Source organism: Aythya fuligula, chromosome 18 (genome assembly GCF_009819795.1).
Source record: "Aythya fuligula isolate bAytFul2 chromosome 18, bAytFul2.pri, whole genome shotgun sequence".
Classification (NCBI taxonomy): Eukaryota; Metazoa; Chordata; class Aves; order Anseriformes; family Anatidae; genus Aythya; species Aythya fuligula.
The window spans coordinates 6,615,526-6,643,266 of record NC_045576.1 but is presented as its reverse complement, the minus strand read 5'-3'; the positions used below and the strand labels follow the sequence as shown (position 1 = coordinate 6,643,266).

At 36.0% G+C, this 27,741-nt stretch overlaps 1 protein-coding gene across 3 annotated transcripts; it reads left to right on the top strand.

Annotated features, from left to right (window-relative positions):
* Positions 1 to 699: 699 nt before the first annotated feature.
* Positions 700 to 27,664, top strand: RHOT1 (ras homolog family member T1). Of its 3 annotated transcripts, XM_032199566.1 has the most exons (21): positions 700 to 873; positions 4,759 to 4,817; positions 7,051 to 7,132; positions 8,295 to 8,338; positions 8,817 to 8,870; positions 9,246 to 9,298; positions 9,839 to 9,947; positions 10,519 to 10,620; positions 12,061 to 12,159; positions 12,601 to 12,709; positions 13,650 to 13,770; positions 14,436 to 14,520; positions 14,906 to 15,051; positions 15,644 to 15,744; positions 15,988 to 16,118; positions 16,450 to 16,533; positions 17,215 to 17,334; positions 17,683 to 17,885; positions 19,293 to 19,415; positions 24,932 to 25,075; positions 26,525 to 27,664. In XM_032199566.1, the coding sequence occupies exons 1-21, from the start codon at positions 837 to 839 to the stop codon at positions 26,640 to 26,642; spliced, it is 2,124 nt and encodes a 707-aa protein (XP_032055457.1). In that variant the 5' UTR covers positions 700 to 836; the 3' UTR covers positions 26,643 to 27,664. The 3 variants fall into 3 exon arrangements, with proteins under 3 accessions (XP_032055457.1, XP_032055455.1, XP_032055456.1); XM_032199564.1 differs by lacking the exon at positions 24,932 to 25,075 and having other exon boundaries at positions 701 to 873; XM_032199565.1 differs by lacking the exons at positions 19,293 to 19,415; positions 24,932 to 25,075 and having other exon boundaries at positions 702 to 873.
* The last annotated feature ends 77 nt before the right edge of the window (positions 27,665 to 27,741 follow it).

Below are 27,741 nucleotides of genomic sequence, written 5' to 3'. Positions count from 1 at the left end.
AGGAAGAGAGTGGCATTCCAGTGCACCCCGAACATGGTATCATGGATGCTTTGGTGTATGTGATGAACAGAAAAAGGATAAATTTCATGTGAATAAAGCATGGGGGATTTACCTAGCTCACTTAGCCAAACAGCAGTGCGTGACTTTTAAAGTCATTGACAGAACTGCTGGTGATTTTCATCATTACTCTCCTTTAAGCAACCTTGTCCTAAGTCTCCCTGAACACTTTGTAGTCACTTTGGACTAAGATGCACCTCTGTAAGGTGCCTGCAGGTGTGCATATCGACTTCTACAAGTAGCTTACGCTGCTGCCTTGCTCGGACCTTACCTGACCCACCTGGAGAAGGCACAGCAGCAGCACAGGCAACCCGCTGGGCATCTCTGACTGTGCTGCATGGCTCAGGAGCAGCAACCGGTTATGTTTTCTTCACAAATTACCACACGATTTGAAAGCGAGCGCTTCGCATCGCTTGGGCTGCGTCTCTGCGTGCCAGACGCGCTCAGCTGGCCGGCGCAGCAGCGCGTTAGGGTGCGTGAGGCAGAAACCTCGCTCGGCAGCCCTGGGGAACCCAACTCCTCCTCACGGGGACAGGGCGCCCCGGGGACCGCGCAAATCACCTCAGGACGGCGCCGCCCCGCGCAGCCGCCGGGGCTGTCCCTCGGCAGCCGCCGTAGCGAGCCCGCCGCAAGGCGGCGGCGGCGGCGGTTCGGAAGGGGGGGGGAGACCGGGCGTGAGGGGCCGGCTCCGTGAGGGGCTCCCGGGTCGCAGCCGCGCCGCTTCCCTCCGGCCCAGCCCGATGTGAGCCGCCCCGCGGCCGCGGGCAGCGAGCGGGGCCATGAAGAAAGACGTGAGGATCCTGCTGGTGGGAGAACGTGAGTGCGGGAGGGCCCGGCACGGCCTCCTCCGCCCGGCACGGCCCCGGCAGGGGAGCCCCGGCCCTGCGCGGGCCCCGGAGCCTCCCGCTCTGCCCCGCTGAGGGCGACGGGCGTGGGGCTGCGGGGCTGGCGGGGGGCGGCCCCGGAGGGCACCGGGCTGGGGGGTTTGGGCCCGGGGGTGGCACCAAACGCGTCTGTCCGCGGAGGGAGAGAGCGCTCCTGGGGGAGAGGGGCTCCGGGGGGCGGCGGGGGCAGGGGGCAGGGAGCTGGGAGGGGGCCGTGAGGGGCCCGAGAGTGCCGAGCCCGGCTCCTGCCGTTAACTTGTGTGACCTTGGGTAAGCGCCGCGTACCGCCTGAGGGAGCGTGGGGCTGCGCTTTTTCATTTGTTTCCAGAGCTGTGTCCTTAAGTTCACATCTGGGTACCCAAATCAGCGGTTAGGCTTTCAAAGGCGCAGCCCCTTGCTGATGGAAGCAGCAACAAGGAGGTTCTGTGTTGTTAGCTTGTGAAGTGCTCTCAAGTTCCTCACAAGAAAGGAGCACAAAGTAATCGCTGACTGTTGCTTGTAAAGCTACCTAATTATACGAGGAGCAAAGTGCTCCTGACAAAGCTTTCCTGAGAACTGAATGCCTCATATATATTTATAGTATAGTTCGTGCAGTTATTTTGTAGCGTTCGGCTGGCTCTGTCTGCACTGCCTAGAAAGATCCTCTGTGGCTTTAGAGAGGAATCTCTAGGGAGATAATGCTAAACAGGAAGAGTTAACTCGTTGAAGTTTTATTTTTCTAGCTTCACAAGACTTGTTTTATTTAGAAATGCGTTTGTGCATGTAGAACACACGGCTGCATTCCTCTTCAGAGCACAAATACCTAATCTGCCTTTGCTTTCTTGGGCAATGAGTTGAGGCTACAGATTTTAGACTTACACTTGCCAGGCTGAAGCTAACTCACAGAACATGCTGTTTAAAATTGGACTGAGCCTTTATTGCTTAATTTAAAATTAGTTGGCCTTCTGCTTATACCTGTTGTGCTGGATTTTTTTTTTATATATATAATTGTGGTAAATGGGAAGAAGAACTTGTATAAAATCATTTGAATTAAGAATTTTTAAAGTGTTAGCTGCATGCTTTAGCTGCAGAATGTGTGTTTAAGAAGGGAATGATCTGAAATTAAAAGCAATTAATTTCCATTTTCCTATTCAAAGTAGGCCCCCAGTACTCAACTGGTTGCACCATAGTAACAGAATTTTCTCAGGATGTTACTCATGAAAAAGAAATAAACAAACCTCTTCAAGAAGAAGGGTGTTCCGAGGTCACACTGGGGTGTTCTGAACTGGTTCTGTAGGGTGGCGAAGTACAGGTGGAGCAGGTGCTCAGGTTTTGGCAACTGGGATCGCAGTGTGTCCAACTGAAAATTTCAGGGGTACGGTTCTCTTAACTAATAGCAACATCAGAGATTGTGAGCATCTTTATTTTTAAAAATTTGTAAGGACAGAAGGGAGACATGGACAGGTTTTTCCAATTTGTAAAACCAGTTATATTATTGGTGCTGTTTTGTATGCGTGACTTTTGTATTTAACTTGCTGTTTTAGGCCAATAAATAAATAATCTGGACCATGCAATAACTTGCTGGATGATAGGAGCAGTCTGGCAGGTTCAGACTCTGAAATATCATGGCAAGACCTTTTGTTGTCACGCTGTTCCAAAACAGCTTTTTTCATCCCAAGTGGTCTACATTTTAGATTTAAGGTTGTTTTAGTCCTAGTACCCAGGGTGCAAGCATAAATTTTTAATAGCTGATAATTTTCAGAATACATTCAGCGTGTTACTTTTAAACAGTATGATCTAAAAGGCTTCCATATGTGAGGAAAAAGAGAAGACCGGTTAATCATCACAAAATGCTGTGCTGTTTTCCTCATCCTAGTCAGCCAGTGTTGTTACTTCTAAGGCTATAAACAGAATTGGAAAGACAAATGGCTGACCTAGATTCAAGCAAAATAAACCAAATCTCTCCACCTGAACCTATGTATCTATACAGAAGCACCTCTAGAACACTTTATTAGAAGCTTATACTCAGGGTTTCTGTCCTAACCAGCAATTCATAACCTTCTATTTTCAGTCCTGTTAAATTAATAAAATGATTTTGTATGTTTGCAAAGCCAACATGCTTTGCACCACTTCAGATGAAAGCTGACTTGGTCAGATGCAAAATATGCTCCAGAATTTTGTGTAGTTATTAGATAACTTCTCTTACGTATCAGGAAGGTATTTATCTAAGGAAACAGGAGAGCTTTTAAGTTCTCATTCTGTCAGGATGAAGAATATTAAAAAGTAGCTTGTGCAGGAGGACGCCTGCTAGTGTAAATTCCTGTTTTAACTTGTTTGAGCATCCTTGATGAGAACACAACCATACTGCTGGTAAAAAACTTGCTTCTTACTGCTGTCCAGTTAACGCCACTGAAGAAAATATGTGTCTGTTCTCCCTAAGGAAGGCAAAGGTCTTCCTACCCAGGGTTACTTTTCCCTTGCTTTTCATAGTTTTGTAATAACCACTCTTTAACTTTCTACATTGAAGAGAAACTTTTATTTCTGGATGTCCAAAGGCCCTTTGTTACTATTACTAAAAATAGACTTGGACAAGTTGATGGTACTTTGACTGGATCATCAGCTTAGTAACGCCATTTTCTGCATGAAAACAAATTGGTCTTACAATTTTGTTTCTTCCTTCCATATTCAGACTTGCATACAATTAAATAGGCAAGTGTAAATTACAGTAATGCCAGCAAAATAGCTTCTGTGAATAGAAGAAATTTTTATAGTGTTTTCAGTAGGCACAGTGATACAGGCTCTGACTGATTGCAAGCAACATCTTAGTTGGCAAACCACTTATGCCAGCAAAGATGCTCTGTGTCCAGGATGAAATGATTTTGGTAAATGGTGGGCTGTCAAAACTATACAATGCCAGATAGTACTTGAATCTAAAATTATTGTTTCTATAGAAAGGTGTCAAAAATAAAGCTCTAATAGTCTTTCTAGGCTTTCAAAAGAACAGAAAGTTGACAGGTGAAGGCTTTCAGGAAGGGGGGAACCCCAAGAAAAGTCATTAACTCTTAATTTTAAATGATCACGTTAAAGATTCGCAAACCTAAGAAATCCAACTGCATTATCAGCAGTCATGACTTCATAGGTGAACTGAATTGTATGATTAAATTTAATTGAATATTGGAGGAGAGGTGATTTTTTTCCTATTTAAATTAAGAAAACCATGGCATTAGAATACGTCTGTGTATTGTTTTGTTCTCTTTTTACTTTTTTTTTTTTTTTTTTTTTTTTTTTTTTTTTGTGAGGGACAGAATTTGCATCAAGGAGATTATGCTCTTGCAATTCCAAAGTAGTCCAGCTAGTTTGTGGAGATTTCGTGCACTGATGATAGTGCCACGTCTTCTTGTTCAGCTCTTATCCTCAGTAGTTTGAAGCATAATCATTGTAACAAGAATACTATAAAAATATGTAATTCCTAAATACCTTTCTGTGTGCTTCCTTAGTTTCCAATTGTTGAGCTGTATTTATGCATTTCTAGTTTGTTTTTGATATTTTTTCTTTAAATATTCTATATTAAGGTTAAGACCTGCTAATTCTTTTGCATACGACAGAGTAGGATGTGATTCCCTTCTGGACAATGTAGAAATATGAAATGGAAACAAATCTTTTACTGTAAAAGAATTTGGAGAGAACTACTGTCATCAATACTTAAACAGCATATAAAAAGCCTTTAGCATGACCAGTTGGAAAATGTTTTTAAAATACTTCCCCTTTTAAGATGGGATGCAACTATTAAGTGTAACATATCCAAATTATCTAATCTCTGTTTTTAATTCTTTTGTAGCCAGAGTTGGGAAGACATCACTAATCATGTCTCTTGTCAGTGAAGAATTTCCAGAAGAGGTAGAACATCCTTATTTGTTTTCTTTAATATTATTTCTTTCCTGTTGTATAATATTTTTTTTTCAGAGAGCAAGTTGTTAGGCTCTGCTTTAAAATAATGCTTCCTATTTACAATAATAAACAAAGTCTAAAACTGCAACAGTGACTTCCGGAAAGTGATTTAGGTTAGTTTGTGTAAAGATTAGGAATTTCAGTTTTATCCAAGTTCCTATCTTGTTTTTCACATGACTTTTACATATACCTGAGTAATGTTAGTTTTCTTAAGTTTTTGAATTTGGTCGTAACTGGCAGCAGTTTCAACATTAGAGACTCATAAATGGGAAGGTGCTGGGTTTGTTTGTTGAAGTACTGTTTTATTTAAAGAGCAAGTGAATTAAAAAATGAATGAGAATGAGGTATCAATAAGTTGTGTTGTATAACTTGTATTTAGCCACTTTTTGTAGCTAAGCAAGACGTTGCGTTTATTTCTGTTTTTGAATACTATTTTCCTGGCCGTGTTGTTGTTTTGGTAAAACAACGACAGAAAAAAAAAAAAAAAAAAAAAAGAAAACTCTTACTGCTTTCTACCAGAATAAACGTAAAGCTACTTTCACGTTTTATTCCTTTAAAAAATCAGCTCATAGTTCTCTCAATACTATGAAAAGAACTGCAAAGGCTGCGAATAGCTGAGCTTTTTACATATAAACATTCAAGTTTATTTCTTCTGATCACAAGTCTTAAAATAGGCATCATGTGCTTCTGCTCTTTGAAACTACACTGCGTTGTGCTTAATGCAAATTGGTAGGTTACCACAGTTCATGAGTCAAGATCAGATTGTTAGCATAATTGAATTTGGTTCCCAAGCTTACAGGTAAAGAGGAGCTCTAGTTTCCGTTTGTTCTTAAAATATTCAGGGCCCAATTCTATGACAGGTTGTTTGTCAATGCATTTAATGAATTCTAGCCTTCTATTCACTTCTCAGCTTCTTCCTTCTGTATAGCATAGTATATTTTTCTAAACTCATCTTGGAAGAAAAACATTACTTTATATAGAACACAAAATCTGCATGAATTTACAGAAATAAGTTTAAAAAAAAACCCTGCATCCTAAATAAACTTCAGAAAGAGACGTGTACAGTTCTTGCCCATCCATCACACAGATAAGAGCTGTATAGATCTGTGTTGCAAACATTTCAAACTTTGGAATACTGTTTAATGTACTTGGTATATTCAGTCATCACTCTTGATGAGGATAGAATAGAGGCTGAAGTTTTACAAAGGGCCATTCTTCAGGTGATTGGCTTTCCCCTTTTTCTTTTTTCCACATTTTTCCCCCTCTCTTTCCTCTTCGCCCCCACCCCTTTCAAAAATAAAAAAGACAATAAATAGCTGTGCAGAAAATTTTCATTAAAATTAAGTTGATTCTTCCTGAATGTGGATTAGTGTTCTCTGCAAAAAGGCCAGCAACCATAGCTAACCTACTGTATTTTGCAGAGCATAGTTTTTATTACTATAATGTTTTGCTTTGCAGGCTTATTTAAATTTAACATTTAATACTTTGTTAGAAGGAAGGAGGTTCCCAGGTTATGATCACTTAAAAATTGAGACTTATATTTTGTCTGTTGTGTTTGCCTTTTTTTTTTTTTTTTAATGGTTACCAACTCACGCACTGTTAGCAGTGGTTGTTCATGTACTGATTTCAATGGTAGTAGGGTCAGGATATCTTGTGCAAAAATGAAAACAAACATAAATTAAACAGTATTTAATTTGTCTGTAATGGCATGCTAACTCTGATGTTACTCTCCTGCTAAAGAATATGGAGCCCTTTCTAGTAATTGGTTGAATGTGGTAACCCTGCTGAATGCAAAACTTTTATTTATATGGTTTTATTTAAAATAATTTGCAATTCAGATTTTGTTTATAGTTTTCAATACTATAATAGTTCTTTGAAGGTATTTGGATATAGTGGATTTGAGTTTTACTGAACCATTCATTGAATCCCTTAAAAACATTACTTCCTTGCAAAGCAGGAGAAAAGTCCTTGTTCAGTAAGCAGACTATTAAAGAACAAGAAAGTAGCAGTGACTTTCAGAACATCGTTTTTAAAAAAAAAAAAAAAGCTTGAAGTAGAAATAAGCTAGCCTATTTAAAGCTAATTAATTGGCAGAAATGCAGTAGTACGGCGCTTTTTTGGACAGCTGGATTTTCAGCCATCATCTTTTAAAGGCTTTTTCTTGCTGTTCCTACAACTCAAGGTTCCACCACGTGCTGAAGAAATCACCATTCCAGCTGATGTCACCCCTGAAAGAGTGCCAACCCACATAGTGGATTATTCAGGTAAGGACTATGCAGTATAGCTGCTGTTTGACTGATTTGGTATGGAATTGTTTATCTACTTCAGTAGCCTCTTCAACTGTCACATTGATATGGGACCAAAGCTACATGTAGGAAAAGACTAGATTAAAGTAACAATTCATTGGATAAAACTAAATCGGATGATGATGGCTGATCCTCCTAATTCAAAGCCTAACAGTATCTGCTGTTGGTACTACCATGAAGGCTACTGTTAGTGATATTCCCGTGAAGTTAGTGTTCTTAGTGTGACAGAGGTATTTACAGGTTCAGACGCAGGTAGGTACTTTCATGGCATTCAAAACTGTTTAGTATTTTTCAGGGAAAAAATTAGTAAGATGGAAGAGACTTTACATACCTTAAATTCTGTCTTATAAAATTTTTGAGTTTGGACATTTTATCATTTTGTGTCAGTTTCATGCTTTGTATTTTTGGGTTTTGATACAATGCAATCTCTTTGATCTTACCAAACAGATGTACTAAATAGACTTAGTATCAAGTTATTCTGTCACAAACATATGCAGGTGTTGCACAGCTAGAGAAAAGTCCTTATTCCATGCGTAATGAGAGCCAAGGATTAGGTCACATTAGCAGATTCCTTCCTGTCATCTGTCTCCCAACATTGTTGAGGTAATATCTTCAGTGTGTTCCTTATTTGGAACAAACAAATAATGCTTTTTTTTTTTTTTTATGAGACTTAGGCTTAAGTTTCTGGAGCGAGTTTCTTTTCTATCGGATCAAATATTTCATAGATTCAGATATATTTTGTGGTAGAAGTTTACATTATAGAACAGATGGTGCTGCTTAGTGTCCTAGGAATGGGCTGTTGATAAATATAGGGGATGCAAACTGTAACTCATTCCAGAGAGAACCCATCTACAAACATAATTATTGCTTTTTTAGAATATCTGCTGAAAAAGCTATAAGCAACAGACTGTTTCTGTTTTGTGAATTAATGAATCATTTTCACTGTAGTTATAGTAGAACCACTTTTTAGTGCATTTTATAAAAAGCCATTTAAATAACAAGAGCTTTCACAAGGCTGTCTTACAAGCTTTGTGAAATATCTTAGTTCAGTTTCTTAAGGCTTTCAGTTTCTTCAGAAAAACGTGTAGTATTAATGATTGGCTTGTTCTGTTGAATGCAGAAGCAGAGCAAAGTGATGAGCAGCTTTATCATGAAATATCACAGGTGAGTATTAATGCTTACTAGAAGATTGTTTCTGCTTATGGAGAAACTTTTCCTTTTAATTTTTCTGCTTTAGATGGGCTTTAGTTTGAATTGTAGAAAAAAGGTCTCATGCTGTTTCTTGTTTAGCATTTCATTTAGTTCTGTTTTGTGCCCTTTGCTGTAGTAAACCTTGCTCTAAATAAGAAAATTGGGTACTAGCACTGCTTTGGTGAACTGAGCGTAAGCTTTGTCCTTCCAAGCAAAAGGACAGAACCCAAATATATTTTAATCGGTAGTCCAAGGATTCACTTGTTGTTGTTTAAAGAAAAAAGTTTTAAACTGTTCTTTCAGGCTACAAATTGCTTAAGTGAGTCAGATATATGGCTTTTGACTAATGCTAGAACTGTTCTTTCTCTTCAATGTTATATTGGGTTCCTAATTGTATCTGTTGCTCTAGAGACTGAACAGTGGGATTCAGTGTCTTTCCTTTTTATTTCAGGCAAATGTGATTTGTATAGTATATGCTGTTAACAACAAGAATTCTATCGATAAGGTATGTTAATGTATTTTTATCTAATTATTGCTTGAAATAATATACTAACAATTGAAATAAGTACTAATGTTTGTCATTGTGAAACCTGTTAGATGTTTAAAAGGCATAGGATAGTGTTTAAGGTCAAGTTGTTAAAATGTATCTGTGCATTATCTATCTTCTGGTCAATTTCGACATTTGGGTTTTCTGTCCTTTTCAGTGATGTTAGGAGTTGCTTATTAATCAACTCCAGTTTTTATTTCTTTTATACTTTTGTGGGTAAATATGTGACTTCTTGGAAAAGTAGCAGTTGTAGTCAAGCTTGTGTACAGTTCAGACTCATATTAAATTTGAAACTGTATTTATCCTGTTTTTGTTTTTTTAACCCCACTTTAGGTAACAAGTCGATGGATTCCTCTCATCAATGAAAGGACAGATAAAGATAGCAGGTGCATAAATAGATGAGAAGTGTGAATTAGGCTGCACATCAATGGGTGTCAGTGGACAGTGTTGAGGATGTTAATTGTTTAAGAAAATCAAACTCTAAACTTAAAGTTTATATAAGAAGTTCAAGCAACAAGATGTTTAAAGTATATAGGTCTGTTGTATGTTCCAGCAAAGCTGTTTATTTTGAATTTAATAGCCAGCTTTTACCAGGTGTTTTTATATTTGTGGTGATATAACCAGTTTTAACTACATGGTCTTTAAAGTTTTTCTACTGAGGCTGGTTTTGTGTAATAATTAAATGATTATTTACTCTCGTGATTAATAGTGTGTTTCTGAAGTAACAGCAGGCAATATATTTCTATCTAAATGTATCTTAAATTAGTTACTCAAAACTGCTGTCATCTTATTTTTGCCTACTGGCTGACAGTGATATTTAATTACAGCATGAAAATAATATCATGGCTTCTGCTGTAAAAGTAAAATAGATCTTTCAATCCCTCTTGTTTTTAAAGCTCTTAACTTTTTTGTTTGTTTGTTTTTAGGCTGCCTCTTATATTAGTTGGAAACAAGTCTGATCTAGTGGAATACAGCAGTATGGAAACTATTCTTCCCATTATGAATCAATATACAGAGATAGAAACATGTGTAGAGGTGAGTAACTTTCTGACATTAGAATGAGTACCAAAAAATACATTCTCGCCAAGCACTTTTATGGCAAATTTTAAATAGAAACATAGAAATACTGACTTTTTTGTTGTTCAAAATATGTAATTATTTCAAATAGAATGGTCATTAACATGATGAGTTTGTATATTCTTTAGAGAAGAATACACTATTGTATAATGAAATGTTGCTGGAAGACTTCTAATATTTAGAGCCTCCTCAAATCTTTGCTTTTTAGCAAAATGTTAATGGTTAGCTTTGCATGTCTGGTTAATGTTAAACTAAAAAAATGTCTGCAAAGTACTAAATAGAACGGATCAGTTTGGATATGTCTTTTTAAGCAGATACAGCTTTCTTATTGGTATGACAGCAAATTTGAGTGAGACCTCCTTTATTAATTATTGAACACATATGGGGGCTAGGTGACTTTTTTCCAAAACAGCAGTGTACCCACAAGATGGGGCTAGAACTTTAAAAGCTTGACTCTTTGTTTAGATTTCAGAATAAATCACTGAATAGTTAAGAAACAAGAAAATAAGTGTAAGAATTTCTCTTTCAGTGTTCAGCCAAAAACTTGAAGAATATATCTGAGCTATTCTATTACGCGCAGAAAGCTGTTCTGCATCCTACAGGTCCTCTTTATTGCCCAGAGGAGAAAGAGGTATTTATACATAGATTTAAAAAACAATTTTTTTGGGGGAAAAAGGTAATTGCTTGATTGCTCTTTCCTTTTCAGAAGATTTTGCAATTCTTATTTTCTTCTGTTACCTTTCACCTGCCCTCCCACAGTTGTCACGCATTAGGTTCCAGACCCTGGTTACTGTTTCGTGTTGTGTTAATCCCATCTGTCTTCCTTCTTTATTCAAAACAATTAAGACAGTTTTTTATTTCCCAAATAAATTGCTAGGTAAAATGAGAAGCTTTGGTAATGGCATTAAGTCAACAGTAATATGAAAAAAATCATGTGTTCAATTCCGTTGTCCTTTAGGTACACATTTCACAGTAACTCCATTTATTTCAGGGAATTTACTCCAGACTTATCCTGATTTAAGGGAAAGAACTTTTCTGAGCATCTTGTGAGGCTTTGGAAAAAGGGATCAAAAACAAGTAATGTGACTTTTTAAAATATTGTAGGTAGTTAGCTCAGCATATCATGGAAGATAATAGCTTAAAAATATGTATTTTTTTATGGGCTACTAAATAAAAATCTAGAACCTTATTCCCTCCCTTGCATTATTGGGCAGTAGAAAAGTCTTGATCATAAACACTTTGTTAAATAGGGAATGAGAGAATAACTCTATTTTGATTTCTTCCATCAGAATCATCTTTGTGTTAGTAGTGTTGTGATATAATTGTTGTGCTGAAATATTTTTGGTTTTTCAAAACCAATCTCTGTGACCTCTATGAAGAGAAGAGTCCATCACCACTCTAGTTGTTGGGAGAGAATTACCACTGTCTGTTTTCCTTCACTTGGAAGGTATCCCAGCAATTCTTTTGTCGTAGTGGTAGTCCATATGATCAGTGCTTTGCCTTGTAGATGAATGAGCCCTGGGAAGATTTTTCACTCTTTGGTGTTTAAAACCTTCTGAAGCCATAGCTAAAATGGTGAATATAGATAGCATGCTTGTTTAGAAAGAGTTGACTGTAGTTCTAGAGCTTTGCAAGGCACTGGGATAGCCAGGCCTTTTTTTCCACCAAAAAATTTTTGGAGTGGAAAAAAGTAAAACAAAACATTCCGTTATTTTTAAAGCATTCTGTAGCAATAAGAACTTAGTGAACTGATTTTTTTTTTTTTTTATTATTTTTATTAATAGTCAAGAATTGCCACCTTCAGCTTGTGAAGAGATTGAGGCTCTTGTAATAATTGAATAGAAATACACTTATTGTGAAATAAGTGTTTTAAATTTATGCATTTAAATTTGCTAGGTCAGGATTTGTTTCCTCTTATATTTTTGTGCTTTTGTGTGTGGATGTCTCAATTCTGAAAACGTAGAATGAAGGCTAGTATTTGATTAAATGCGATCGAACTGCCTCATGTAATTCAGTGTAATCTTTTTATGTTCAAGCCTAGAAAGATACTGAACTTTGTTTTATTCTTTAGATGAAACCTGCCTGTATTAAAGCACTCACTCGCATTTTTAGAATTTCTGATCAGGATAATGACGGGACTCTCAATGATGCAGAGCTCAACTTCTTTCAGGTAACTCTGTTTTGCTTCCCTTTTCACTATGTTTAATGATTAAACTCCTATAATGTTAGAAAAAGTATTTGTTTTACAAGGGATTGTAGTAAAGTGAATCAGGAGGGAATTAGGCCTAAATATTAAGTCTTAATATTATGTCCAGCCTAAAAGAGCACATATAAAAAAACAAAAAGCGTTAATTTTATTTCTAACCACAGTTCAAATTTTAGTTCAAGAGCAAAATGGAAAAAAAAAAAAACAACTATTTAAACGTACAAGCCCCAGTGCTTGTTTTTAAAATCAAAATCTAAAATGTTTCTATGCCTTCATTTCCAGTAAGAAATTAGATTGTCCTTTACTAGTTTATCAGAACCTTCAAGGCTGCATTTTATACAGGACATGACATTTGTTTGGCTTAGTAGCTAGTGGTCCTAACATGCTTTTTTGATTTTTTGTTAGAGAATTTGTTTTAATACACCATTGGCACCTCAAGCTTTGGAAGATGTAAAGAATGTAGTTAGGAAAAACTTGAGTGATGGAGTTGCTGATAATGGATTAACATTAAAAGGTAAGCTGTATTTAACTCCTAACAGATGTGTGTTATAAAGTTGATAATGGTTTTTATGTAAAGAAGCAAGTCTTTGGGAATATGATCTCTACCTTGATTCTTTTAGACAAGAGCTTGATGTAGTGTCAGTATGGTATTAAGGAATGATTAAAGTCAGGAAGAATGGGGGTGGATAAAATAAGGTCTCTTACTCATGGTTGCAGAAGTTTGGAAATCATATATCCAAAATAAGTACAGTGATTCAAGAGCTTCTATCCTAGATAATTTTGTAGCTCCTCTCCAGGCGTACTGGTTGCAACACTTGACAGAGAGGTGTTGTTTCTGACATCGTTTTAACGCTGTATTTTACAGATTTGCTCAGAGCATATGGCAAAAGTGAAAGGAGAAAAAGTGTTTTCTGAGTATCAGTGTAACTGCTTTACTTGTGAAGCTTACATATGTAATAGGACTAGTGAGAAACTGTAAAATGTGGGAATCCTAAGGCATAGCCTTACTAAGCAGTGAAATCTCAGTGTTCGTTAAGCTTGGAAAGTGCTAAACCAAAATCCTACTCACCTATTTTGGTATAGGAAAATTAAAGGCAGTCTTCCATGAGATTGCTCTCCAGGCTTCTTTTTAAGTGTTTTGCTTCCTGTTTTGAGTTGTTGAAAATATTGTTGTCCTTATTTTTATACATCTAAGTTCTTCTAAAGTGCTGGTATTGGCAGAAGCAAACAACGACAAAAACATGTGGGTTGTTTTAAGGAAACAGTTATTTGAAGGACACTTTTACAAATAACATGATTTCTGAACCCTCCATCTAGGTAGATTATTCTGTAACGTCACACAAGTGGTTTAAAATCCAAGTATTTCTTGTTTTCAGTCTGATGCTGATTCTAATAAAAATACTTAGAGCAGATAAAGTCGTTCAGGGCCTTAAGATTTTATCATTTGATTTTAGGTTTTCTTTTTCTACACACACTTTTCATTCAGCGAGGAAGGCATGAAACAACTTGGACTGTTTTACGTCGCTTTGGATACGATGATGACTTAGAGCTTACACCAGAGTACTTGTTTCCTCCGTATGTATCATTTGTTTGAGCTTTCTTACACGTATTTAATTTTTGCTGCTTTAGCGACAGGAGGGAAGGTTTACTGTAAAGTGTTTATTTAAAGCTTATTGTTATATAAATTATCTGCCTTACTTTACAACCTATCAGCCAAAATCTTCATGTGACTGAAAATTACAATGGAAGCACTCTTGTCTCATTGTGCCAGATCACGCATTGCTCTCTCTCTTTTTTTAAGAAAGACATGGCTAAAGAGACTCATAATACAAGACTACAACATGGATCTGAGCAGGTGCTTTATTGTATGTGGCACCAAATCAGAAAAGGCTTGTTAGGATTTTTCTGGCACTGGAGAGCCTTTGAAAATTCCCAAAGTAAAAGATGAGAGATCAAGTAATTCTCTGGCTTTTCCTGAAAAGTGTAACTACATACTTTTCCTTAAAACAAAACACAGCCCTGATGACTAAATATCATGTGATATAAAGACAGTCACTCATAATTTTAGAATTCCTAATAAAAAGTATGTACTTTGATCTCTTTAAAGAAATTGTTAAAACTATACGCAAAGGTTAAATACCAAATGTTGTAATTCTAAAATTCTTTATTTTGAATTAAAACATTCTGCATTTTTTAAACTCACTTAACAGTTCTTGTTTGTGTTTGTTTTCAATAAATAGGCTAAAAATTCCTCCAGACTGCACAACAGAATTAAACCATCATGCATACTTGTTTCTTCAAAGCATTTTTGATAAGCATGATTTGGTAAGCGTTTAATTTGAGTGTGTGTGTCCGTCCTTATATTTAAGAGCCTTAGTTTGCAAGCAATTTTGTTATCAGAAAGTGTGTCTTGGTTATTGCCATTTCATTCAGAAACTGGCTATGGCGTAAGACATGGTCAAAACTGGTCTGTTGTTTATAAGGTATTTCTGTCTACATGGAGAAAATGCAAATATAGTTGTACTACCAAAGTCTCTTAAGTAGCCTATATATTTAGTCTTGTTTAAAAATGTCAAAAGAAAGCAAGTTCTGTTTTTTTTTTTTTATAGCCAGTTTCTTGAATTTTTCAAGTGTACAGACAAAAAGTACCAATTTAGAATAGATATGAATTAAGTGCTCTTTATGTCTAATACCATATGCTTGTTTTTAGGATAGAGATTGTGCTTTGTCTCCTGATGAATTGAAAGATCTGTTCAAAGTCTTCCCTTATATGCCATGGGGGCCTGATGTTAACAACACTGTTTGTACAAATGAAAGAGGGTGGATTACATACCAAGGGTTTCTCTCTCAGTGGACGTAAGTGTGTTGCATTGAATTATGGTATATGAGAACTTTGCGTATGCTAATGTGTAGATTCCTCTTGAAAATGTGATAGTAACAGTGGAATTTTAATAGTTGAAAATTGACCTAAGCAGTGAAGTTCTTATAACTATCCAGAGGCCTAAATTTCAGATAACTGTTATGTGTTCAGGATTTGACCAAAATTTGTATATGTCTCTGAAACTTGTCAAAACAACAGGAAAATATTTTGACTGTTTCATTGTTCTGTTCTTTTAGAGTTAAGAATAATAGTTGTTAAAGTTGTGAAGAATAATACTGTTTGGTAATAAGGGTTTTTTCCTATTGAAGACATAGAGAATGAGGAGGTTATTCTGAGGGAAAAAAATGTGATCTAAGTTCATGGGCAGCAGGAAGTACTGCTTTCATAGAGTTTCGCTTGTTAACCACTGTTTACCTCTAGAGTCCTGTGTCCTTCAGTACTGCATAGTATTGAGACTATTACTATCATGTCAGTCTGGAGACAGGCGGAAAAAAATGTTTCAGTACTGCAGAGAATTGGTATTACAGATGCTAACAATTCAGTAACTCCTTTTGCCCCCTCTACTAGACTGACCACATATTTAGATGTACAGCGTTGCCTGGAGTACCTGGGTTATTTAGGCTACTCGATACTTGCAGAACAGGAATCTCAAGCATCAGCAATTACAGGTAATTAAAAATAAATTGATTTGTTATGCTTTAAGAGTTTAAACTTAAATATCTGCTTAAGACTACATTGCTTAAATGTCCTTTTTTCACCTCATTCTCTTTTACTTTCTGCTCAAGACAATCTTTTGTTTTGATATTTTTGATATTTTGTGTGCATTATAAGCTACTTGTCCTTTTATATTAAATGTTTTCATGTACATCCACACGTGCATTTTGTGAAAAATATTTGTATTTTCTCAAAAGTAACAAGAGACAAAAAGATAGACCTTCAGAAAAAACAGACTCAGAGAAATGTTTTCCGATGCAATGTTATTGGAATGAAGGGCTGTGGGAAAAGTGGAGTTCTTCAGGCTCTTCTTGGAAGAAATCTAATAGTAAGGAACCCTTTGCTTATATTCACACATAACTGTTAATTTTACACAACAAAACCCAGTTGACAAGAGTTTTACTGTTTATTACTGAATTTGGAAATTATAGATTTTTTTTTTTTTAAGATTAGCAAATAGACAAATTGATACTGCATGCATAATTATTTGTGTATCTTGGATTACAGCTATGCGTGTACTTGCAAAATAAACCACAGATTACTGTAATTTTTTCATTACATTTCATTATTCATTCATTAATAAATGGAGTAAAACAATTATTCAAATCTAACTGAAGGTGAAAGTTGCTGTGATCTAACCTGAAATTCTGCATTTTCAGAGGCAGAGGCAAATACGTGCAGAACACAAATCTTACTATGCCATTAATACAGTCTATGTGTATGGACAGGAAAAATACTTGCTGGTAAGGTTTCCTCATTGTTAATCTTAAAGTTCAGTTAACTACAGAAAATAATCTGCAAACAAATACAAGGAATTTCTGCTTTAATAGTCTCTACTTCCTAAACATAGTTTCTTCTACCACTCCTACCTCCATGTTTTTTCAGGCTGAAATAATTTTTGATTTTAAGATGTTGCTAATACTCTAAACTGAGTATGTTCAGGATCTGTTATTTTTGAAACTTTCACTAAATTTTAAAGAAACCACTCCATTAAACAATTTACCTATTTAGAATATAAGAATCTGTCAGGTGGGATGTTTGGGATGGCTATAGTTAATCTTCGGTGGCTGAAATACTTTCTTCAAAGGCTTTGCTGTACGGTAGTTTTACTTATGATGATATATTTCTTTGTTTTCCAAGAGTCTTCTGCTCTGTAGAATGAATGCCAGTTTCTGTGGGAGTCTAAGACTTTGTGTTAGAAGGAAATGTAACTTTTTATACTGAGGTTGTGATTGCCTGCAGATGTGATGTTAACAGCTCACATATGTTGACTCCATTGGTAAATTTCTCTTCTTTTTCATTAATTCTGCCTATTGTCAGTCCATTAATTCTAAGGATACGTAACAATGAGCTGTAAAAATTGCAAGGAAAAGAAAGTTATAAAATTTAACTGCATAATGGCAAAGTTTTTTCTCTTTTTTCAGCTACATGATGTCAGTGACTCTGAATTTTTAACTGATGCTGAGACCATATGCGATGCTGTCTGCCTGGTATATGATGTCAGTAACCCTAAGTCCTTTGAGTACTGTGCCAGGATTTTTAAGGTTTGTGTATTTTTTAATATATGTGTGTATGTATGTATTCTCATATATAAAGTATATAAATAAAAAAAAGTTCACTGATGAGTATTCATTTTCAATTATTGGTCCCATACGCCATGTTCTAGTGCTTAAAAGACATTTTATTTGTGAGTGCTGGCTATATATGGCTGATGCATTAAAAATGCCATTTTGATATTAATACAAAAGTAAGGTCTACTTGTGTATATATAAAATTTTCTGCTTCTAGAAGTGCTTGACTTCAGTGCAATTAGTATATCTTAATGCTGTTGCAAACAGTTATATTTAGGCTGTTCGAGGTTGGATATAACATATGCCTCTTTAAATTTGCAGCAACACTTCATGGATAGCAGAATACCATGCTTAGTGGTAGCTGCAAAGTCTGACTTGCATGAAGTCAGACAGGAATACAGTATTTCTCCTGCCGAATTCTGCAGAAAACACAAAATGCCTCCACCTCAAGCCTTTACTTGTAATACTGTTGATGTGCCGAGTAAAGATATCTTTGTTAAACTGACAACTATGGCAATGTATCCGTAAGTACTTGAACCATTCTGTTTTTTTCATATTGCATGGATCATGCACAATAGCACTGCTTGTCATTGTTAGCCATGAGGATGGAACTCACCTCACTGAGATTTAGCAACAGAGAGAGACATAAATGACTTTTGTAGAACTTGAAATTATGTCAAATTGAGAAAGCTGGTACAAATCCAATATATAAAAAGGTCAGCTGTCATGGTAACGTATTTTTAAAAGAATACACTATTTCATCCAGCTCATGTTATGTTTTTAGGTATATCTGTCCAATGAATATGTAGGGTTCTGTTCTGTCATTGTTGTGGATGCATCACTCAATATCTCACTATTTATATCTTTATATTTTTAAGATAATTGTGAATAAGTTGTACTGTAATTCTTTATAATAGCTCAACTTTACAGTTGTTTACAAGTAATGACACTCTTGTGAACAACAGTTTCCCCCAAAGCACTGCTTGAAGCTTTTTTTTTTAATTGTTATTATTTTTGGTGTGCTTATTATTGTTTGCTTCAGTCCACAAATCTGATATCTTTTACATTTTTTTAATATGACTTCTGTATAAAAACCTTTTCAACTTCAGATACAATATACTTAAGCTCACGTGCATTTTCACTGCATATCTCACTGTTGCTAAGCTCACTTTGCATCTCTTTTTTTGGTGGGTGGAGCTTTTAATATGATTAACTAGATAAATCTTGCAACAGACGGAGTCTAGTATGACAGCTGACATTTGCTTTAAATTAAACAGAACTAATGTCACTTTCACCCAAAATCTAGGATTTTTTTAATATACTTTTGAAACCAAATTTATTGGATTAGATTTGTAAAGCTTTTGTTTTGTTTTTGTTCTCTTATACTTATTTTTGTAGTGCTGGAATACTGGAAACCACAGAAAGCGTAGCGCTGACCAAATGTCTTGTCATATCAATATTCCCGCTTCTCCCTTAGTTTTTAGAGCATGTGTGTTTTTTAGGGTGGGAAAAGTAGAGGTAACTGTCACTTTGTAAAGCGTGCATTGAAAGTGGTAGACAACGTGGCTTTCTTTACTTTGAAAAAGGGGTGTTATCTATTGCTGTGCAGACATACTCAGACATTCTCATATGTCTTCCTTTCAAACTTAAATTCAGCAAATGTTTTCATTCATGTTTGTACGTTGCTATTAAGATCTACGCATGGGTGATAATGCCAAAATGTACAAGATACAGAACATCTAACCCTAAAATTCTGCACAGCTGTAGTTTTACCCTTGCTTCCCCAGTGTTTTTTTTTTTTTTTCCTCTTCTCCTTACTCATTCAAATGTACCTTTTATTCCTAAATCTCTCTTGGTTGTGGCACAGTCCTAATGTGCACCTGATTATATGAGCAAGATTTCAACTCCTGTCCTTCTGTGTGTTTTCGCAGCCATGCCCGGTTACGCTGTATGTGCGCCTGCAACAGGTGTACATTTTGCATCTGTCAGAACTTCCTCAACTCAGACTTGCTGCAATCTGTAAAGAACAAACTCTTCACTGCAGTTCTTAACAGGTCCTTAACTTTATTTACTAGGTACCAGGTGTGCTTTTAAAATAAAGGTTTTTTTTTTTTTTTTTTTTTTTTTGAAAAAGCAGTTGGTAACCTTCTATACTGCAGATTTTTCATTCCATATTCACAAAATAGGCAGATACTTATTTTAATAACTGTCATAAAATTGTCAAACTTCGATCTGTTTAAGGTACTTTTGGTTCTTTTGAGCTTGGTCCAGTTATTTCTCTGAAAAATTGCCAACTTGGTGGTCAATTCTGGCACATTTTGATTGCAAAAATATTGGAGGAATTAGGACTGTTTTTCAGGGAACTGGTAATGGATATCAAGTAATGTATGTAAGTCTGTGTAATGGATCTCACTTGAGATGTAGGTTTGTTTAGCATTGATTAGAGCTAGTGCTTCTTAGTTATCTATTATAAAAAATACTTTCATTTAAATAGTAATGTAGGAAAAGGCACAGCTTGACTCTAACATCACTGTATGACATATTTCATGCTTATAATTGCTGTTGTTTGGTATTTGGGAACTGATAGAATTTCTGGGTGTGTATTATGCCTGGTTTACACAGAAAGTGGGTAAGTTGTATAAAAATCTGGACCTTTTAACATCCAGTTCTTCTGAATAAAATGCAATATGTAAGAAGTGGTAAACGGTTAACCATTTGCATTTGCAGATATTTTGGAAAAAGCAATGGGTAAAGAGAACTGGTTTTCAGCATTGAAAACAGTGCCTATACCTTGCCTCGTGTCTACTGCAGGCTGCTTTTATAAAACACCTTGCTTTTGACACGTGATTCACTAACAGCTCAGCACTTGTCACCTTGACCCAGCAAATGGGAGTTCAAACCGAACAATTTTTGTAGTGTAGTAGTTCTGTCCCTTTTATAGGCTCATAGACTATGATAAACATAGTTATTTGAGGACCGTGGTTAGAATATCCTGGCACATTCTGCATATATTTGGTCTGTGCATATTACTACTTTTTACTGGTTTCAGGTGTAGATGCTCCAAATAAGTGTGGATGTTTCCTTTAAATGTGAGGTATGCATTCATAGGAGGCCTACTGATGTACCCATTGACCTTTGAGCACCTTTGTGAAATATAACTTTAATCCAAGATACAAGCGTTAATCAGAGTGAGAATTTAGAGAAGGGGGAAAAAATCATTAGTTTAAGAAAATACCATGAATATGAGTGAAACTCTTCATACTGCATCTCTTCTCCAGCTGTCACGCCACAGACGAAGATCTCTGCAAAAGAAGTCTCTTCACATATTGTTACTCTAATACTTCATTTGGTGGTCACTACTAAAAAATCTTAACTCCTCATTATCAAGGCTTAAACCGCCTCTAGAGCTCATCCCCATTTTTCAGAATGGTTATGGATTGCTATATTAAGTGTTGTGACACGTTTCTCTCTTGTGTGGGCCTGTGTTTTTTTTGAGTCCTGCATTAGGCATTGTACTTAGTTCCTCTGAGATACTGTCAAGGACTGGAGGCGTTGAAATCTTTGTTTGACAAGCCCTGGGATGCTGTCTTTCCACACCTTGTCGGTAGGCAGTGTGGAATAAACATATGAATATACTGCTGTCTGTAAAGTCCATAATTCAAAGCAAAGAGAATTCCTTGCAGACTTCTGCACTGACCCTACAGAAAGGAAAAAGTGTTTCCTAGAATTGTTGTTTGCAGTCGTTCAATTAGTTGCTGGGGTTTGTTGCAGGTTTCCAGTAGGCTAATTTCTTCTCAACAACATGCTTCCTAGTTAGCTCTTCAGAGCATATTGCTGCAGGTTATTCACCTTCAGTACGTGGACTTAATGTAGAACTGTATACATAGGAAAGAATATTAGAGCTGAGATATCCGTAAACAACAGAGATTGGCCCCTAATTGTAGACTCAGGAGGGTAGAGGTAGTTCTCTTGTTTAGAAACATTAGCTTCTTAGAAGCATTTTAATGATTTTTGCGTAAAACCAGCACTGGAATCAAAGAGAATTTTCTGATATAGCTACTTTATGTGATTTCTTATTTTGCTTTTACAAGTGCTTACCGTTGGGTCAGAAAGTTTGGCAGAAGTCGGATAACTAATAGGTAAAGGAGGCTTCTTGAGAGTTTGTGTTCTCCTGATCTCTTCCTATTCTGAAGCTCTAGAAGTGAAAGTAGGTAAACTGAAATCTTTCAGATTGGACTCCTTCTTATGCCATTTGTTGCCAAGTAGTGCTTAAACAGTGTTACTAAGGCACAATATAAAAGTACATTAGAATATTCCCCACTTAGTACTTAAAGGAAGAACATTGCCTCTATGTAGCTGAAAAAATAATGCCTACCTTTAGTTTCTCTTTTGTGGACAAGCTTCAAAGACTCTCCTGAGGTTTTATAGGCTCTCAGGCAAGTTCAACAAATGTGGAAGTTCAGTTTGGGGATACTTGTGATGGAACAGGATTGTTGGTTTGAACTACCCAGGATCACACTTCATTGGTTCTTTGAGGAAGAAGGCACTGCATTCCAAGCACTGTACATGCATGCATGAGACTCATTACTATGCTGCAGTATTTTTATATTTTTAATTTGTGTTTTGTCTTTTTTTTTTTTTCCTTTAGGTGTTCATTTGTATTTGTCTGGCTGGCACTTAATCTCTTCTTATTACATTGTTTTACCTCTTTCTAAAAGCAAGGTTTCTGCGTATGTTGTTCTAACCCTTTCTTTAATTATCAGCTTGGATTTTTGGCTTTATTTTCTTCCCTAACTATAAAGCATGGATTTTAAGTGTGTTTTTCTGTTTTCTTGGTTTAAATTCATTCACTTGCTGCCTTTTGCTTTTATAGTAGTGACACTTTTGTCAGCTGAGTTCATTTCAAAGTGATTGTTATGCATGAGAACTGTGTTGTTCAGTGAGGAAGATTTCTCAGACCATTTCATTTTCTTCCTTCTAAAGTTTTTAAATAACGTGAAATGTAAGTGAATTCTACTTGCATATAAAACGTGGTTGTTTCAGGAATTGTAAGATTTTTTTCTATGAAAACCTTCTGTGAAATTAAAAGTTAAGGCAGTCGTGTAATTTTCCTGTTATAAGGGAAAGTTCTAAGGATGTAGTCCAGGTTTTATTTTTCATCATGTGCTATTCAATCTGATGGCAGAAATCTGTCCCTTGACTTGGGTGTCCCTAATATTTTAGGAGAGTGTAACAACATTCTTCTCACCTGTATTCCTCCTTCTCCAAAATGCTTAGTGCTGCATATCGAGTGGAGTTTTGCAAAGCTTCTTTCCAAATAGATTATATTGAACTGGCATTTTAAATTCTTCTTAGGTTTTGTAGATAATAACATGCACTTGGCGCTTTTCACATTTTAGATAACTAATGCATGGGGAAAACTTCTAACTGCTGGAGTGGTTTGCATCCTAGGAAAATGTGCCTGAAGGAAGCTGCAGCAGCTTGCACATGTTACGTGATGTTTTTGGAATTTAGTTGCTCGTATTTTATTGTTAGAACCTATCATCTGTCAGAGCAGCCTGCTGCTGGCTGACTGCATTAACTTGCCTATAATTTTGGCTTGAGTAACCATGTGACTAGTGTGGCCTCTGCACTGTGCTTTTAAAACGTGTTTGTAGTTCATATGGGATTGTTTTTCAATTTTAATAGTTAAGGTTAAACCTCCCCAGACTTAGGATTTTTCTTCTTCTGACATGGGGAAAAGTGTCAGTATTGGTCCATAACTTGGCAGTTTTCTGTGTGTAACCATGACAGGCATGCTCAGTTAACTTCTTGATAAGTACACGTGGCAAACTTCTTGTGAGTTGTTAAAGCCTGTTAAAGACTGTACAGATCTCAAAGGTACTATTCAACAAGTGACAAGTTATGTGGCTCACTGTTATGGAAGGGCAGATTGAATCTGCCTTCTTTTTTTCCCAAAGTGTGCATTAAAATCTGAATTTTATGCCAGAGGCAAAATTCCTAGACACCTTATATATGTAGAACTAATTATGTGTTTAAATATGCACACCAATCTATTTTAGAAGTTTAAAAGCTAATAAGAATTTCAAATACACCATCATTTATGGAGTCTTAACTACTTGTGTGTGTGTATGTATATGTGCACACATCCGTATACAATTTTTCCACTGGAGAGAATAATTTTTCTAGTTTAGAGTTGGTGAAAGTTTCAGGTACTCTCTTACTATCAGGACGGTAATATTTCTACCACTGGTGAAAATTGGTTCCATAAACACAACTACACTGAAATAAAATTTGAATGTTATTTATTGAAAAGGTAGAATTTTTGTTATGTATTGAGCAAAGTTTATATATTATAGTAACCTTCAAATCAGAAAACCTGTGCCAGAAACAAACATTCAGATTTTTTTTCTTAATAGCAGCTGAACAGTATTAGGGATCAAAGATGTAAAAATGGAATTTAGGACAGCGTAAGGAACACTTAAGAAAGAAGTAGTAGATTTTCTTCCAAGGGTGTAAAGCAATTAAACATCCATAATGTTGTGAATTTCAGTGAGTATTTTGAGCTTTGGATATTTGGACTGAGATCTTCAGAGGGCACTAACTGTGTTAATTCCTTTGAGGTTATAAAACAAATCCCTGCCTTGGTTTAGTTTCTTTCTTCAAATGAAAGAATCTGTAACTAGAAAAGAGATCAGAGTCAATTTACTCTCCCTTTAGACATGAAAAGAGGATTTTATCATGAATGAGAATATATTAATTGTTTTTAAAAGGATGAAGCAAGTTTCTTGAATACCACTGAATATGGACATGTGCAAAAGTCAAAACAAGGCAAATTATAGATAGGAATCAGAAAATGTAGATGAGAGTGCGCTTTACAGGGCAATGCAAAAGCACTCATTTGCAATTTAAACAATGGTTTACCCTTTTAAAGGGATGCTTATTTAAATTATACAAATAGTTGGGCATTGGAATTAACCAAATTAATCTTGAGAGTTGTTAATTATACAAATCTTCACCCAATGGGGCTTGTCACGTAACCTATTAACATCGTGTCACATACAAGTAATTCATTTTACATACAAAGATAAGTGTTATAAATCACAGATTTTAAGACAAGTGTTTTATAATGTTTTACTTAAAAAAAAAAAAAATACAAAGAATGCTAAAGCTTTTAGTAACAATAAAATACAGTATTGATTTGAATTATCAATGATGATGAGATCATGTCAATTTTAGAGCTGATGTGTTAAGTCATTCCAGTGTTTAGCACAGGTACTCTAGCTCATGCATATGATGCAAGAGTATTGCAGTATCCTGTGGGCACACGAAAATTAATGTTATGGAGATGGAGTAGGAAGAGATTCAGTTTCTTAAGCAGTTTTCCTTGTCCTTAAACTTCATTTATTTCTGTTTTTTTTTCCAACCACTAAGTTTTTAACAACTCCACAAGAATCGGAGGTTAGGTGGGTGAAAATTGTAAATTCTTTGGGGTTTGTTACTTGAGCATATTTGAAACATTATTGTTGAGCCATGCTATGAACTGCAAACTGTGCATGTGTGTAAAAAGGTTAAGACCCTACATAGATGAGTTGGGTGCCATGCTGTTAGCAGACGAGGAGAGCAGTATTATGCAGCAGGTGCACGCCGTCAACTTTGTAGAAGATTCCATCTTCATGGAGTCATCTCTTGGTCCACGTTTACTTGAAGACAGGTAACAGCAGCCAAACTAAGGTGATCTTGCCATTACCTTATCCCTTTCTTACCCTCAACAACCACTTGACATCTGGTTTGCAGAGGGTTTGTCAAAAGTAGATGCGGAACTAATGCTTGCAGGAATTCATGAATTTGGTCTGTTCAATAACCTACCAAGATATTGTTAAATAAGATTAGGAATTTTTAGCTAGCAGCTGTGTTTTGCTGTTAATACACCAAAGAATTTGTGCCTTTTCTTCAGCATGCAGTATTAAGTACACTGATTATCTATATGGCTTATATTGCTCTTGCAACTGTCTGCTAAATAATATCCTAAACTGTTTTTGTGTATTTTGATAGCAAGTACAATTCCTGCTTTACTAAACAGCTTGTATATGACATCTCTGCAGTTCACACTATCTGAACTTTCTTATGCACTGTGTATGTTTAGGATCTCTGTATGCTCCTTGGATTTAATACTGCTGCAGTTTACACTGAGTAACTCATCATGATAAATACAGGCTAAAATCTGTAGGCTAGTGAAGTTCTTTCATGAGTTCTATCTTAAACAAAAACAAACAAACTCTTTGCTATTATTTAGGAACTTGTGCTTTGAATTATGGCATATAAGATAACTTGTTTTAAATGGTAGCTCCTGCTTTATGGTAAGCTGTCATACTTGAGACTACTTTAAGGATGTCTAGCAGTGTTTAACTGAGCATGCTCACAAACTTTCTGCAGTATTTGGGAGAGTTGGGTCACTGGCTGTCTACTGTCATGCAAAACGTGGCTTCTTATGTCATCCAGTCACTTCATACTGTTCTATCTTCTCGTTTTCTGTTAATGCCATTGTCACTGCCTGTTTCACTAGCACCTTCTCTTAGCTTTCAGCTTGGTATTGGATAACTGTTTCTATTGCTGTTCTTGTGACAGTACTGGGAAGAAAGGGATTTACAAAATTATTCTTTTGATTCTAGCTTTTGGAAAAATATTACTTGCTACTTGTCAGTAAACTTTTTTTGGGGGGTGGAGAAACACAAGTAGATATTTAGTAGGGCTGGAAAACTTTGCAAGGAAAAGTGGAAATATGCAAACTCAAAAAAAAAGTTTTGTTTGCTGTGATGGACTTGTTCTCACTATGGATTATTATTAATTTGCTTGCTATTTATTATTTTTATTTTCTGAACATTTGCTGGTACTCTCAAAGAGGACACACTGCTCTCCCATTCTTCTGCAGTTGTGTGAGCTGTGACTTCCATGGTTCTGCTAATGTGATCATGGCTACAGATCAAGTCCTAAGCTTTCAAGAAAAATAAAATGACTGTTTAAGTACTCATAAGGCTGAACTGTAAGCTCCTTGCCTGTGACAAGTGTAGTGATGAATTTCCAAAAGCAGAGTAGCTTAGCACAAGTTACCTGATATTCTTGTCCTGAAAATAATTTTTTTTGTGTGTGTGTTAAATTTTAGGCATGTGACGCAAGCGGACCTCAAGAGCTCTACATTTTGGCTCCGAGCAAGTTTTGGTGCTACCGTCTTTGCAGTTTTGGGTTTTGCTATGTACAAAGCATTATTAAAGCAACGATGATCTGAGAAGAAGCACATCCGGCCCTACCAAATAAAAATAAACTTTTATGTACATTCTGAATGCTTTAAATTCTGCTAGAACTATTTATATATGCAGAGTTACTTTATTAATATTTGTAATTCATGCATAAGATTATTTTAAATTATAGCTCTAACTACAGTATTGCATAATGCGTGGAAAAAAGAATTGCATCTTAGCCAGTTTAAAATGGCTTAACTTGTGAGGCCAAAAGGGAATTTGTTGTAAATAACCTGTACATATTAAAGCAGTACAACATTGCTCCCCAAGAAGTTATTCAAAATACTGTTCTTAGGTATTTCACCATGGTGACATACTAGTGTATAGATGAAATTCATTTAAATTCATTTTTGATAGAGTAGGTTCAACTCGAGGATCATACTTCCTCAAGGATTGCTTATTTATTTCACTTTCATTTGAAGTGACTTAATCTTTTTGGACTACAAACTACACCAAGCAGAATTTGTGTTTTTCTTTCTAACCTGCTCTTTCAACAACAACAGATTTCCCTACTGTAATATGTGTTTCAAGAAAAAGTCACAGTTGCTGTCCTGGCCTATGATTTTCTACGTTGTATGACCAGTGACATGCTTATCCATCTAATAACTTCTTTTAAAAGGAAAAACAAAGACTTCAGAAACTGCCAGATCAACTTCACATGCTGTGTGTAACAGTTACTCATTTTCCACTACATTGTGTTTTATAACCCTTATGCATCAGATAAGAAAATTTGTATATTATATATGTTAATAATTCAAAAAGTGCTGCTGTTTAATTTCTTACATGTGTCAATCCTGTTAAAAGCTGTGTATAAGATAGAACTGAACTAGTACACAGTACCTATTCTGCTGTAGTATATTAGTTGCATGGTTCACAGTGCATTCTGTAACTGGCTAGAGTTACCTGTAGACACAGCTTTTCTAAGGATCAAATCGAACATTACTTCCTCATAACAAACTTATTTTTCCATTGCTGGCCTTTTCGAGTATTTCAATAAAATAACTGTGTACTGTGCTTGTCGTATCCTTCATATTTAAGGCCCAGCAAGCCCCGCAGGGTGCGTATTTCCATGGCAATACAG